This window comes from Heterodontus francisci, chromosome 9 (assembly GCF_036365525.1).
Source record: "Heterodontus francisci isolate sHetFra1 chromosome 9, sHetFra1.hap1, whole genome shotgun sequence".
NCBI classification, from domain to species: Eukaryota; Metazoa; Chordata; class Chondrichthyes; order Heterodontiformes; family Heterodontidae; genus Heterodontus; species Heterodontus francisci.
Window position 1 is genome coordinate 98,854,156 of NC_090379.1, and position 16,798 is coordinate 98,870,953.

The following is a 16,798-nucleotide window of genomic DNA, read 5'->3' on the forward strand; positions in this document are numbered from 1 at the left end:
GTTAATGGTCGGCGCAGACTTGGTGGGCCGAAGGGCCTGTTTCAGTGCTGTATCTCTAAATCTAAAAATCTATATGAATAAAACGAGAGGACTGCCTGTTCCATTTGAACAAGGCCCTGTCACTGGCTTTATGGAATCTGGGATATCATTGCCTCCACTCAGCATTTACTTGATGATTTTTCTTGCTGGAGGACAAGATAAGAAAGAACTTGCACTTATATAGCACCTTTCACAACCTCAGGATGTCCCAGAGTTTTGCAGCCAATGAAGTACTTTTGAAGTATAGTCACTGTCGTAATGTAGGAAATGTGGCAGTCAATTTGTAAGCAGCAAGGCCCGATGAGCTAATGACCAGATAATCTGCTTTTGGCAATGTTGGTTGAGGGACACATATTGGCCAGGACTCCTCTGTTGTTCTTTGAATAATACTATAGGATCTCCTACATCCAGCTGAGAGGGCAGACATGTCTCGGTTTAACATCTCTTCCAAATGACTGCAGCTTCGGCAGTGCAGCATTCCCTCAGTACCTCACTGATGTGTTAGCCTAGATATTTTTGCTTAAGTCTCAAGGCGTTAGAACTTTGAGCGTACAACCATCTGACTCAGAGATGAGGGAGCTACCACTGTGCCAAGGCAGACAGCTAATAAAAGTTATTTTTGTATTGGTGTGGGCTGTAGTGTTTGCAACAGGTTTAGACTTTACTGCAAAAGTAATTAAATGTCTGTAAAGAGGTTTAGGATGTCCTGAGGTTGTGAAAGGCACTGTATAAATGCAAATTCTTTACTGGATCAATACTCCAGAGTGAAATATTGTCAACCATATTAAATTGAACATGACTAAGATCTATCTGCATTGAATGACTGGTGCTATATATGAAATGGAAATGAATATACCAGAATCAGAGATGTCGCATGGATGATCGTCTCTTATCTAAGGATGTAATCGATGGACGTCAAATTCCTTCCATTGACATTAGAATTCTGTGAGGGGGCACAGCTTCATCCTTTGCCATCTTCACCCATGGTTTGCACTGCTTGAGTCCTGCCATTCTTTTAGGCCATTTAACATATCCCTGGTGACATGACATCCTATGAAATTTCCCCCCCCCCACCCCATTTCAGTCCAGGAATTACCATGTGTGTAGCTGGGCACCCTTGCAATGTCCTGTTGTCTTTTTCCAAAACATTCATATCCTGAAGCGTTGCCTGTCAGCGAATTCTTGTTTTCATGCCAGTTAACAGAACGTAACATGGGCAGAAATGAAGACAGAAAGTCCAGGAACTCATTTTTTCATTCTTTGGCCTTTGAACTGGAATGCTTGATAACAAAGGAGTTGCTAGACATAAAAAAAACACGGTCCATCTAGTTTGCTTTCTGCCATCCTGGTCGTTGAATGATGCAGCCATAATGGAGACATTGACTAATCATGGTAATCAATCTCTATCAATTAGTCTATAACAGACCCAGCCATAAAGTGAAGAAAATCCCCAGTGCTGGACAGCTCTGAACCTATGGTCTCCAAAATCACATGTTCGTCCCAAGCCTGCTACACTCACCACGTGACATGTCTGAAATTTCTCACATAATATATCCCCAAAATTTCATTCAATTCACAACTAGGCATTTTAACTCATCAGATTATTACTTTGTAGGGATGCAGATTATGCTATATTGATGCATCAGTGATAAGTACATCATATGTACACCAGCAAAAGCACCACGCAAGGTAACCCTGTCCTCACTGCCATCTCCTCCCCTAAACACACGCACAAAATTATTCAGAGATACATCAACTGGGCTACTCAGAAGTATTAATCAAAATGCAGAAGTTAAAATTTGCCCAATCTCTTCAGGTACCAGATGTGGCTCGTTGGTAGCACTTTTGCCTCTCAGTCATGAAGGTAGTCCATACAAACAAATGAACATTCATACGAATTAGGAGCAAGAGTAGGCCCTTGAGCCTGCTCCACCATTCTACAAGATCATGGCTGATCGGACTGTAACCTCAACTCTACATTCCCGCCTCCCCCGATAACCTTTCACCCCCTTGCTTATCAAGAATCTATCTACCTTTGTCTTAAATATATTTAAAGACTCAGCTTCCACCGCCTTTTGAGGAAGAGATTTCCAAAGAACCATGACCCTCAGAGAAAAAATTTCCCCTCATCTCTGTCTTAAATGGGCAACCCCTTATTTTTAAATAGTGACCCCTAGTTCTAGATTCTCCTACAAGGCAAAACATCCTTTCCACATCCACCCTGTCAAGACCCCTCAGAATATATGTTTCAATCAAGACGTCTCTTACTCTTCTAAACTCCAGCGGGTACAAGCTTAGCCTGTCCAACCTTTCCTCATAAGACAACCCGCCCATTCCAGGTATTAGTCTAGTAAACCTTCTCTGAACTGCTAACATATTTAAATAAGAAGACCAATACGGTACACAGTACTCCAAATGTGGTCTCACCAATGCCCTGTATAATTGAAGCGTAACCTCCCTACTTTTGTATTCAATTCCCTTCACGATAAACGATAACTTTCTATTAGTTTTCCTAATTACTTGCTGTACCTACATACTAACCTTTTGCAATTCATGCATTAGGACACCCAGATCCCTCTGCATCTCAGAGCTCTGCAATCTCTCACCATTTAGATAATGCAAGTCCCACCCCAGAGACTTGAGCACAATTCAGGCTGACACTCCAAGGCCATACTGAGGAAGTCCTGCAATGCTGGAGGCGCTGTATTTCCGATGAGGCATTAAACCTGCCTGTAGTTTCAGGTGGTTGCAAAAGATCCCATAAAACTATTTCAAAGAACAGCAAGGGAGTTCTCCCTGGTTTCCTGGCCAATCCCTGAACCACCATCACTAAAACAGATGACGTGGCCATATTTCCCATGTGTTTATGAAACTTTGCATCGCGCATATTAACTGCTGTGTTTTCCTACACTGCAACAGTGACTACACGTTAAAGTACTTCATTGGCTGGAAAGTACTTTGAAACATCCCGAGATCGTGAAAGGTGCTATATAAATGCAAGTTCGTTCTTTGCCTTCACAGCTGACTGCAATGAGCTGAATTGCATATGTTTATCTCAGGTTCTGACTGTCCTTTATCTCCAGTCGTCATCTTGTGCCAAAATAAATGATGCCTTAAACTTCACCATAAACACACACTCTTTAATTACTCAGTTGTGGTACAATGCGCTCATTCTTGTGTTTGCATGTTTTGGAATGCCGGACTACCTCGAGATTTTTTAGACAAACCCATGTACTGTATAGACATATATGCACCTACACCCACTCTACAGAACTGAGGACACAGGGCACAGTTGTATTACAGGTACTGGCTGAAGTCCGGTACCTGCTTAAAGTGAACTGGGACTAATGGACCTGAATCACACTGCTAGCTCTGCATCACTCTGCCTATGTATGAAAGCACACGGTTCCATCCATCAGCAACCAAATGCAATTACTTCTAAAAGTGAACCAAGAGTCTAAAAGGGCTCTTGGGTATAATTGGGATAGTGTTGTCCAATGGAAAACCCTGACTGGCCATAGCCATAGTTAGTATGACTGTTTTAGCCACATGCACCAATTTTTAGGGGAAAGCATTTCAAACGCAATACAAGTAAATGTACTTCACGTGTATATTTACTTAACAAACATCTGCCACCATTCAGTAACCAAGGCAGTAAAAGCAGCCACAATGATAAAAAAAAACACTTGCACACACTGCTTTTCATCTTACCATTTTACTAACACACAAAAAGGTTAAAGTTCACAGCTATGCAGCATGCGAATATTAATATTATCACATGCCCAATGATGGTGTGCAATCAGAAATGTAATTATCCATATCTGTATTCCCAGTTAGCCACATGTGCCTGGGACAACACAGGGAAAGAGAAATTAAAATTGAGATTTTAAAAGGGTCCCAGGCAGACATCTCAGGAGCAGAGAGACTTTTCAAAGTGCATTTCTGCAGATATATGGCAGTTTGGAGTCAGGCAGAGTATATTGGAAGCGGTTTCGTTCAACTAGGCATAAATTGAATGGGGGTCTCCGTTGCCATTTGGTGATTTAAAGCCTCAAATCACATTGCATTCATGCAAAAGAAAAACTGTTTCTGATAACTGAGTTTATCAAATGCACGGCCATCTGACAGTTTAACTCATTCACCAAGATCAACATAAATCATTCCGTTCAGAGACATGTCTGCCTGTCGAGAAAGAACTGCTAATTTACCAACAATAAAAATCAATGCACTTCACCGCTACTGACAGATTCCGTCACACTAATTCGCAATTCAGAACGATTGTTCGTTTTTCTTTCTCTCCTTCAGAATCCAGCCAAGTACACCTCCTGCATGCAAATCCTCTGCATGCTTTAAATCCCAGGAGGCAAGATTAGCAGCAGCTTTTTTTTTGCAAAACTCGAATGTTAATAAAACCAAGTTTTGCGCGCAGCTCAAGAGTGTTTACTTTTAATTTTTTTTAAAAAGCTTTTGAAAGTAACTTTAGGCTGCTTTTCCAGGTATAAACTCCCCTTACCTGGTCTGCACTGGAAACCAGCTCCAAAATGCACAGCATCATCCAGCCAGAAACTCCAAGAATCATCCTGAAACTGACAAAAAGCGCCCAGTCTCGACGCCACCGATTTTTCGCTCCCCTATTTACGTAGGGTGCTCCTAAGAAAAACGTTTTTGTTTAATGTTTCGTTGTTCCTTTGAAAAAGTTCCTCTTCCAAAACCCGGGTCGCAGTTCTGAGTTGGTCAGGTCCGCGACATTTATCGTGTGTGTCTGATTTACAAATCCAAAGGATTAGATGCTGTGAGTTTGATTGACATTTGGAAGGAGCTTTGTGTGTGTGTGTATGTTAGGAGTGGGTGGGGTGTGATGCAAGAAGGATGGAGTTGGGCAGGGATGTAGAAGCTACGATTTTGCTTGTCATTTTGAGCAGGGAATCTGGGTTATAATGTGGGAATGGTGCCAAATCGCCCTAGGAATCCCTGTCTGAAATTATGAGTTTCCATCTATTTAGACTATCACGCTTTGATTTAGATTTAGAACATTACAGCGCAGTACAGGCCCTTCGGCCCTCGATGTTGCGCCGACCTGTGAAACCATCTGACCTATACTATTCCATTTTCATCCATATGTCTATCCAATGACCATTTAAATGCCCTTAAAGTTGGCGAGTCCACTACTGCTGCAGGCAGGGCGTTCCACGCCCCTGCTACTCTCTGAGTAAAGAAACTACCTCTAACATCTGTCCTATATCTATCACCCCTCAACTTAAAGCTATGTCCCCTCGTGTTTGCCATCACCATCCGAGGAAAAAGACTCTCACTACCCACCCTATCTAACCCTCTGATTATCTTATATGTCTCTATTAAGTCACCTCTCCTCCTCCTCTCTAACGAAAACAACCTCAAGTCCCTCAGCCTTTCCTCGTAAGACCTTCCCTCCATACCAGGCAACATCCTAGTAAATCTCCTCTGCACCCTTTCCAAAGCTTCCACATCCTTCCTATAATGCGGTGACCAGAACTGCACGCAATACTCCAGGTGCGGTCTCACCAGAGTTTTGTACAGCTGCAGCATGACCTCGTGGCTCCGAAACTCGATCCCCCTAATAAAAGCTAACACACCATATGCCTTCTTAACAGCCCTATTAACCTGGGTAGCAACTTTCAGGGATTTATGTACCTAGACACCAAGATCTCTCTGTTCATCTACACTACCAAGAATCTTCCCATTAGCCCAGTACTCTGCATTCCTGTTACTCCTTCCAAAGTGAATCACCTCACTTTTCCGCATTAAACTCCATTTGCCATCTCTCAGCCCAGCTCTGCAGCCTATCTATGTCCCTCTGTATCCTACAACATCCTTCGGCACTATCCACAACTCCACCGACCTTCGTGTCATCCGCAAATTTACTAACCCACCCTTCTACACCCTCTTCCAGGTCATTTATAAAAATGACAAACAGCAATGGCCCCAAAACAGATCCTTGCGGTACACCACTAGTAACTAAACTCCAGGATGAACATTTGCCATCAACCACCAACCACCCTCTGTCTTCTTTCAGCTAGCCAATTTCTGATCCAAAGCTCTAAAATCACCTTCAACCCCATACTTTGATGGCTGTTCCCCATAAACAGAGTACTGCCATTCCTTTTAAACATCTAACATCCTGCCCTGAACATAAAAATTATGTTTTGTTTTAATCTTAGGTACGAACTGTTTGTTATAGGCCATTCACTGAGAGGATAAATCTTATGGGAAAGAAAATACATATTTGAAAGACTTTTTATATTTCAAAGTGTGTAGAAATCCACAACCTATATTGCCCTTTTAAATATGGGCAACCTACATGGTAGACCTGGGTTGAGACTGATGGGATGGAAGTTTCTCCCTCTCCCTGTAAGTGTCATTCATGGTTCAGTAGGTAGCAGCCTTGCTTCTGAGTTGGAAGGCTGTAGGTTTAAGTCCACACTCCAGAGGCTTGAGCTCAAAATCCTGACTAACATTCCCAGTGCAATTCTGAGTGACTGTCTGCCCAAGAAATCTGAAGCCCTCCCTCCTGCACCATCTCTCCAGCCACGCATTCATCTGGTGTGTTAGAACCAGATGAGAAAGGGGTCTAGGGTTCCCTCTCAGCCATCACCTGGTCTTACCATAACAGGGTTAAATTGTAAACATACTGTATTTTAGCTCCCCCCTTGGTGAATCCTTGTTCACTAACTTTCAATTATAAGGCAAAGAAACTAGCCAAACAGGTTTTTCTTAGGTTTAAAGAAAAAAGGTTGAACTTTATTAAACTTAAACACTAATTCAGTCACCTACGGATACACAATGCACCCATGCATACGTGATAGACACAGAGACAGAAAATAGCAGAAAAAATAAAGTGGAAAAGTTTGAGGCAATATCTGAAGATGGTTTTGGTTACTGTTCTTCGAGGTCACTGTAGAGTCCTTGATTGTAGGTAGATCTTGCTTTTCTTTGGGGCCCAGTATTCTTAAACCTTGTTCGATGTAGGAGATTTTTCTATCTTGAAGTTTGTGTGTCCTCAGTGGGTCCAGAGTCTTGTGAGAAAGAGATGGGATCAGAGAGGAGAGTTCTTCTCACTCCAGGAGCAAACAGTCTTTCAGAGTTCAAAAACTCTGTGGCTAGTTCAAAAACCCTGGACCAGCCAGTCATGTGACCAGCTGGTTTAACCAGGCCTGGCTTTTGTAGATTGTATCACTTTAGCAGTCTCTGGAATGCTCTTCCTTATCCCTTCAATGTCTGGTGATCAAAGTCCATTGTGGGTGGAATGGGTCTTTGTCTCCACAAGCACTGTCTATTAGTATGCAAATGTTTTTCAGCTAAGTGTCTGGCAGCCCTTGTAACAAGCCTTCTCTTCTTCCCAGCAACAGTTTAAAATCAATGCTCATATGATAAAATTAATATGCCTCATTCTGATCAGGTGGGGGCCTGCATAACAGGTGTATTTTTCTATTTCTATACACAGCAGCACGTGGCCTTGGGAGTAATCCGGAGATTACTATCTTTGAGGTCCTGCTTGCTAATCTCATTCTTAACTCCCTAAACTCAGCCTGCAGGACCTCATCCCTCTTTCTTTCTATATAGTTGGTACCAATGTGGACCAAGACCTCTGGCTGTGTACCCTCACCTTCCAGAATGCTCTGTAGCCGCTTGGTGATATCCATGACCCTTGCACCAGGGAGGCAATATACCATCCTGGAATCATGTCTGCGACCACAGAAACGCCTGTCTGTTCCCCTAACTATAGAATCCCCTACCACTATTGCTCTCTTTTGTCTTTTCTCCTCCCAGAGAGGTGTTTCTACGATGACTATGGCTTGTATAACTACAGTCCACTGATGTTATGTTCTCAGTGGCATAGTGCCTACTGACAACAGATCCTCCTGGTCACTCAAACAATAACTTTAAATTTAAGTAGTACCTTTAACATGGTAAAAAGTCCCAAGGTGGTTCACAGGAATGTAATCAGACAAAATTTAGCATTGAGCCACAAAAAGAGGCATTAGGACAGGTGGAATTAGATTTTAAGAAGCATCTTAAAAGGTGGATAATGTGACAGTGAGGTTTAAGGATAGAATTCTAGAGCTTAGGATGTAACCAGCTGAAGGCACGGCCACCAGTGATGGGGTGGAGAGAATGAAAAGAGCCCAGAACTTAAACCTGGAAGATAAGAATGTGGGAAGGAAAAAGACATTTAGATCAGCTCGTTTGACATTGATTTTCTTCTCAACATGGAGATCCTTACCAAATTGGAGGACCCCCATCCACAAAGATGTTGTATTTGTTAAGATGAGATTTAACTGGGGTTTTATTGTTTTATGTAGCTAAAGTAGCTGTTAAACTCAATGAAATAAAGCATCAATAGACCAATAGAGAGATATTTATATATCTATTCCCTTCCCAATCACCTCAATTTAATCGAATATCAATAGATCAAACCCCTACCAATTCTGCTTAATTAAACAGATTAATAAATTAATTCATCCTGATCCACACCAATAAATAAAATATGAATATATCTATTTCCTTCCTGTTCAGCTCAACTGAATCAATTATTAATAGACTGATCCCCTACCAATTCACCAAATTAAAATATTATTTGAATAAACTAACCCCTTACCATTCGATCCAATTAAATAGAATATCAACAGACCAATCCTCTCTGGTTCACTCCAGTGAACTAAGTAGCACTCAACCAATTCCTTTCCATTCACTCCAATTAAACAGAATACCAATAGACAAATTCTCTTCCCATTCATTCCAATTAAATATGCACTACTGATTCAGCTCAATAAAAAAGAACATGAATAGACAAATCCCTTCCCACTAACTTCAATTATATAGACTGTCAAAGACCACTTCCTTCCCATTGACCTCAATGCAATAATCTATCAAAAAACTAACCTTTTCAAATTCAACTCAATTAAATAGAATACGGATAGATCAATCTCTCTCCATTCAGCACAATTTAATAGAGCATCAAAACCCACTCCTTCCAATTCAGCTCAATTAAATAGAAGACCAATAAACCAATTTCTTGATTCACCCAAATGAAATAGAATATCAATAAACCAATGTCTTCCCATTCAACCCAATTGAATAGAAACTAAACATCCAACCATTCACTCTCTTGGTATGGAATCGCAATGGGACTAAACCTCATCCTCTTTACTCTCATAATATAGAAGTCTTCATCCCAGAATAATGCCTAAATACAGAACTAAAATAAAAGCAGCAATTTTATATTATATATAAAAGCAAAATACTGCAGATGCTGGAAATCTGAAATAAAAACAAGAAATGCTGGAAATACTCAGCAGGTCTGGCAACATCTATGGAGAGAGAAGCAGAGTTAATGTTTCAGGTCAGTGACCCTACATCAGAACTGGCAAATGTTAGAAATGCATTAGGTTTTAAGCCAATAAAGCGGGGGTGGGGCAAGAGATAACAAAAGGCAAGGTGTTGATAGGACAGAGAATAACCCACCAGAAGATCATGGAGCAAAGGCAAATGGTATGTTAATGGTGTGCTGAAAGACAAAGCGTTACTGTAAAGAGGGAATTAATTAACAGAAAAATGAACAGCCCTGGCCCAAAGCACAAACATGAAAAACGTGGGTAGGCAAATGGTAAAAAAATTGAACTATGAAACAAACTAAAATAAAATAAACAAATAAAAAAGCAATAAATAATAAAAGAGAAAAAATAACTCAAAATAAAAAGGGGGGCCCGTCATGCTCTGAAATTATTGAACTCAATGTTCAGTCCGGCAGGCTGTGTGCCTAATTGGTAAATGACATGTTATTCCTCGAGCTTGCATTGATGTTCACTGGAACACTGCAGCAAGCCCAGAACAGATATGTGGGCAGGAGAGCAGGCAGGTGTGTTGAAATGGCGAGCAACCGGAAGCTCAGAGTCATGCTTTCGGACTGAGCAGAGGTTTTCTGCAAAGCGGTCACCCAATCTGCATTTGGTCTCCCCAATGTACTAGAGACCACATTCTGAGCAGCGAATACAGTATACTACATTGAAAGAAGTACAAATATATTAATGCTTCACATGAAAGGAGTGTTTGGGGACTTGGATAGTGAGGAGAGAGAGGAGGTAAAAGGGCAGATATTACACCTCCTGCGATTGCATGGGAAGGTGCTGTGGGAAGGGGACAAGTTGTTAGGGGTAATGGAGGAGTGGACCAGGGTGTTGCAGAGGGAATGATCCCTTTGGAATGTTGACGAGGGGAGGGGAGGAGAAGATGCATTTGGTAGTGGCATCACCCTGGACGTGGCAGAAATGCTGGTGGATGATCATTTGAATATGGAGGCTGATGGGGTGGAAAGTGAGCACAAGAGGAAGCCTGTCGCGGTTCTGGGAGGGAGGGGAAGGGGTGAGGGTAGAGGTGCCGGAAATGGGCCGGACACGGCCGAGAGCCCTGTCAACCACAGTGGGGGGGAATCCTCGGTTGAGGAAAAAGGAAGACATATCAGAAGTGCTGTCATGGAAGGTTGCATCATCAGAGCAGATGCGTCGGAGACAGAATGGAACGGAGTCCTTACAGGAGGCAGGGTGTGAAGAAGTGTAGTATTGCTGAGCAGCATGCTACATGCAGTCAGTCTCCTTCTGAACATCAGCCCGAGATAGAAAACTAATAACTTTGATCCGAAATGTATAAAAGAGATAGTGGATGCATTAGTTTTGATCTTCCCAAATTCCTTAGATTCAAGAACAATTCCCAAGGATTGGAAGATAGAAAACATAACTCCGCTAATATCGACAGAGGAAGAGAGAAAACAGGGAACAATAGCCCAGTTAGCCTAACATCAGTAGCAGGTAAAATGCTAGAATCAATTATTAGGGATGTGGTAACAGGGCACTTAGAAAATCATAATATGATTAATCAGCGTCTACACCAGGGTTGTCCAACCTTTTCACATGGGGAGCCACTTTACAATTTTTGTCTTACATAGAGGGCCGATGAGACAATTTCAGAAAGATAAAGGCATTAAAATTTATCTTACTATTAATCAAAACAACAACAAAGATGCAGTTTTGTGAAGAAGTTTAAATGAGATGACAAATTTATTGACTTACTTTCTGATCACTATGTTGGACACTGATTTAGTGAGATAACTGACATTTGTTTGCTTGCACAAGTAGTTAATGTTTGCCCGCACACTTGTTGTCGTGATGCAGCGTATTCCCCTGTCTCTTTGTGTCCCCCTTTTCTTTCTCTCTGTCCTCCCTCTCTCTCTGTCCGCCCCATTCTCTCTGCCCCCCTTTTCTCTTTCTCTATCCTCTCTCTCTCTCTGCCCCCTCTCTCTCTGTTCGCCCCCCCCTTTGTCCCCATCTCTCACTCTCTCTGCCCCCACTCTCTTTCCTGCCCCCGTCACGCTTTCTCTCTCTCTCTGTCCCCTCTTTCTCTCTGTCCCCCTTTTCTCTCTCCCTCTCTCCATCCCCACTTCTCTCTCTGTCCTCTGTCCCCCTCTATCTCTCTCTGTACCCCCATCTCTCTGTCCCCCTTTCTCTCTCTTTTCTGTCCCGTCCCTCTCTCTGTCTGACCCCCCCCCCCCCCCCCCCCGTCTGTCTGACCCCCTTTCTCTCTCTCTCTCTCTGCCCCGCCCTCTCTTCTGTTCCCTCTCTCGCTGACAGTTGCAGATAGCGGAAACGCTCAGCAGATGGTTGATCAGTTTTTTAATAAATCTCAAGTCAGTTTCACAGCTGACAGATCCTGACATCGGGAACAGCATTTTCTCAACTTCAGACAGATTCGGGGTTTTCCAATGGGCTTTTTAAAAATCCTGAATCTGTCTAAAGTTCAGAAACTGCTGTTCCCAAGATTACGAGCTGTCAGCTGTGAAACTCAGTGTGATTTTTTTTTAAAGTCGGTCTGCAAGAAGATGACAAAGGGAAATTTCTCATCTCCAATCACGGTCCCCTGATGAGGATGAGGAACAGCCTGGGTACAGTTTACACCCACGGGCTGGATGGAAATCTTTAGCAGGCTGGATCCTGGTCCACAGGCCGTATGTTGGATAACCCTGATCTAGACAGATTCATGAAAGGGAAATCGTGTTTGACAAATCTGTTAGTGTTTTTTGAGGATATGTAACTAGTAGGATGGATAAGGGGAAACCGGTGGTTGTAGTGTATTTGGATTTTCAAAAAGCATTCAATAAGGTGCCACATAAGTGGTTATTGCAAAATTAGGACTCATGGGATTGGGGGTAATTAGCACAGATTGAGGGTTCATCAATGGGCAGAAATAAGAAATGAGCGTAGGAATAAACAGGACATTTTTGGGTTGGCAAGCTGTAATTAGTGGGGTATTACAAGGATCAGTACTTGGGCCTCAGCTATTTACAATATGCATTGATGACTTAGATGAGGGGACTGAATGTAACGTATCCAAGTTTGCTGATGATACAAAGTTCGGTGGGGAAGTAAGCAGTGAGGAGGACGCAAAGAGGCTGCAAGGGGATATAGGCAGGTTGGGTGAGTGGGTAAGAACATGGCAGATGGAATACAATGTGATGAAGTGTGAAGTTAGCCACTTTACTCGGAAAAATAGAAAGCACAATATTTTTTGAATGGTGAGAGACAGGGAAATGTTTGCATTCAGAAGGACCTGGGTGTCCTTGTACATGAATCACAAAGTTAACATGCAGGTTCAGAAGGCAAATGGTATTTTAGATATTTTACAAAGGGATTGGAGTATAAGAGTAAAGGAGTTTTACTACAAATATACAGGTCATTGGTGAGGCCACACCTGGAATACCATGTGCCGTTTTGGTCTCCTTACCTAAGGAAGGACATACTTGCCCTAGAGGAAGTGCAACAAAGTTTCACTAGACTTGTTCCTGGGATGAGGGGATTGTCCTATGAGGAGAGATTGAGTAAACTAGGCCTATCTTCCCTGAAGTTTGGAAGAATGAGAGGTGATCTAATTGAAACATATACAATTCTTAAGTGGCTTTTTTTTTCGTGCTTGGGATGTGGGCATCGCTTGCTAGGCCAGCATTTATTTCTCATCCCAAATTGCCCTCAGTGGCTTGCTAGGCCATTTCATAAGAACATAAGAAATAGGAGCAGGAGAAGGCCATTCGGCCCCTCAAGCCTGCCCTGCCATTCAATAAGATCATGGCTGATCTGCCCCAGACCTCAATTCCTCTTTTGTGTCAGCTCCTCATAGCCCTCAATTCCCTGATATTTCAAAACTCTATCTACCTCCTCTTTAAATACTTTCAGTGATCTAGCCTCCACAACTCTCTGAGGTAGAGAATTCCAGACATTCACTACCCTCTGAGAGAAGAAATTCCTTCGCATCTCAGTTTTAATTAAATGAGTGTCCACTTATTCTGTAACTATTTCCCCTAGTTTGAGATTTCCCCACTAGTGGAAACATCTTCTCAACATCTACCCTGTCAAGCCCCCTCAGAATCTTATATGTTTAAATAAGATCACCCCTCATTCTTCTAAACTCTAATGAATAAAGGCCTAACCTGTTTAGCCATTCTTGATAAGTCAACCCCTTCATCCCAGGAATCAGCCTAGTGAATCTCTTTTGAACTGCTTCCAATGCCAGTATATCTTTTCTTAAATATGGGGACCAAAACTGTACACAGTACTCCAGATGCAGCCTCACCAACATCCTGTACAGTTGTAACAAGACTTCCCTATTTTTAAACTCCAACCCCCTAGCAATAAAGGCCAAAATTCTATTTGCCTTCTTAATTACTTGCTGCACCTGCATGCTAACTTTTTGTGTTTCATGCACAAGAACACCCAGATCCCTCTGTTGTGAACTTTTTTGGAGTCTCTCTCCATTTAAATAATAGTCTGCCTTTTGATTCTTCCTACCAAAGTGCATGACCTCCCACTTTCCTACATTAAACTCCATCTGCCAAGTTTTTGCCCACTCACTCAACCTATCTATATCCACTTGCAGATTCCTTATGTCCTCATCACAACATGCCCTCCCACCTAGATTAGATTAGATTAGAGATACAGCACTGAAACAGGCCCTTCGGCCCACCGAGTCTGTGCCGAACATCAACCACCCATTTATACTAACCCTACACTAATCCCATATTCCTACCAGACATCCCCACCTGTCCCTATATATTTCCCTACCACCTACCTATACTAGTGACAATTTATAATGGCCAATTTACCTACCAACCTGCAAGTCTTTTGGCTTGTGGGAGGAAACCGGAGCACCCGGAGGAAACCCACGCAGACACAGGGAGAACTTGCAAACTCCACACAGGCAGTACCCGGAATCGAACCCGGGTCCCTGGAGCTGTGAGGCTGCGGTGCTAACCACTGCACCACTGTGCCGCCCTATTTTTGTATCGTGAGCAAATTTGGATATCTTACACTCTGCCCCTCCTCCAAGTCATTAATATAGATAGTAAATAATTGAGGTCCTAGGACTGATCCTTGTGCCACTCCACTGGTTACCTCTTTCCAACCTGAAAAAGATCCATTAATCCCGACTCTCTGTCTTCTGTGAATTAACCAATCTTCAATCCACGCTAATGCATTACCCCAATACCATGAGCTCCTATCTTATACAATCATCTTTTATGTGGCACCTTATCGAATACCTTCTGGAAATCTAAATACACTACATCTACCGGTTCCCCTTTATCAACTCTGCTTGTTATATCCTCAAAAAACTCTAGCAAATTTGTCAAACATGTTTTCCCTTTCATAAAACCATGTTGACTCTGTTTGATTGCATTAAGCTTTTCTAAATGTCCTGCTATTTCATCTTTAATAATGGACTCCAGCATTTTCCCAATGACCGATGTTAGGCTAATTGGCCGAGAGTTTCCTGATTTTTGTCTCCCTCCCTTCTTGAACAGGGGCGTCACATTAGCGGTTTCCAACCCGCTGGGCCCCTCCCGGAATCTGGTGAGTTCTGGAATATTTTGATCAATGCCTCCATTATCTCTGCAGCCACTTACTTTAAAACCCTTTTGACGCAGGCCATCAGGTCCTGGTGACTTATCTGCCTTTAGTCCCATTAGTTTGCCAAATACTTCATCCCTTGTGATAGAGACTGTTACAAGATCTTTCTTCCCATTAGCTGCTTGCTTATCTGATATCTGTGGGATGTTTATAGTGTCCTCCACCATGAAGACTGATGCAAAATAATGGTTTAAATTATTTGCCATTTCCCTGTTTCCCGTTAGCAATTCTCCAATCGCATCCTCCAAGGGTCCCACATTCACTTTAGCTACTTTCTTTTTATATACCCGTAGAAACTCTTGCTGTTTGTTTTTATATATCTTGCCAATGTGTTTTCATAATCAATTTTCTCCCTCTTTATTAACTTTTTAGTCATCCACTGCTGGTTCCTAAAAAAATTCCCAATCCTCTGGCCTACCACTAGTTTTCGCCACTTTGTATGCGCTAGTTTTTGATTGGATACTCTCCTTGACTGCCTTCGTTAACCACGCTTGGTTCATCCTTCTCATTGAGTCCTTCTTTTTGACTGGGATAAATTTTTGCTGAGCATTATGAAATATGTGCTTAAATATCTGCCACTGCTCATCCACTGACCTTCCCTTAGTTTATTTTCCCAGCCCGCTTTAAACAACTCTATCTTCATACCTCTGTAATTGCCCTTGTTTAAGTTGAAGACACTGGTTTGAGACCCGAGTTGCTCACCCTCAAACTGAATTTGAAATTCTACCATGTTGTGCTCGCTTCCTCCTAGAAAATCCTCAACTACGATATCTCTTATTAATCCTACCTCATTACACATTACTAGATCTAAAATAGCCTGTTCCCGGGTGGGTTCTGCAATGTATTGCTCTAAGTAACAATCCCTGATGCACTCTACAAATTTGTCTTCCATGTTACCTCTGCCAATCTGATTTGTCCAGTCAATATGCAGATTAAAATCACCCATGACAATTGTAGCACCCTTACTACACGCCTCCATTATTTCCCGATTTATACTTTGTCCTACAGTGAGGCAACTCTTCGGGGGCCTATAGACGACTCCCACCTGTGACCTCTTCCCCTTGCTATTCCTTATTGCCACCCAAACTGATTCCACATCACGATCTATTGCACCTATATCACTACTTACCACCGCACTGATACCTTCCTTTATTATCAAAGCTATCACACCTCCTTTTCCTTTTTGCCTATTTTTCCAGAATGTCGAATACCCTTGAATATTGAGTTCCTAGTCTTGGTCACCCTGCAACCACGTCCCTGTAATAGCTATCAAGTCATATTCATTTATTTCTATTTGTGCCATTAACTCATCTACCTTGTTACAAATGCAGCGTGCATTTAGATAAAGAGCCTTAAGCTTTGACTTTTTACCATTAATACTCATTCTGGTTCTAATTTCTGCTGCACTCTTCTGCTCATACTTTCTGCCCCTTCCTGTCACACTTTGATTACCATTCACCTCTTCACTACCCTGCACCTCTGCTGTCTCGTTTCTGTTTGATTTTTTAAACTTCCCTTCAATTGAACCCGCCCCCTCACTAATTAGTTTAAGGTCCCATCTACAACCCTAGTTATACAATTTGCCAGGACACTGGTCCCAGCAAGGTTCAAATGAAGCCTGTCCCAATGGAACAGCTCTCTCCTTCCCCAGTACTAGTGCCAGTGCCCCATGAATCGGAACCCATTTCTCCCACACCAATCTTTGAGCCATGCGTTTACCTCTCTAATCTTATTTAGCCTATGCCAATTTGCACATGGCTCAGGTAGTAATCCGG

The 16,798-nt window shown here is 42.3% G+C and overlaps 1 protein-coding gene across 1 annotated transcript in view; it reads right to left on the reverse strand.

Annotated features, from left to right (window-relative positions):
- LOC137373507 (fibulin-7-like) overlaps nucleotides 1–4,618 on the reverse strand; it is a 46,058-nt gene extending 41,440 nt beyond the window's left edge. Inside the window, exon 1 of the mRNA XM_068038377.1 lies at nucleotides 4,553–4,618. Coding sequence (XP_067894478.1) covers nucleotides 4,553–4,618 — 66 coding nt within the window. The remainder of the gene's footprint in view (nucleotides 1–4,552) is intronic.
- Between the last annotated feature and the right edge of the window lie 12,180 nt (nucleotides 4,619–16,798).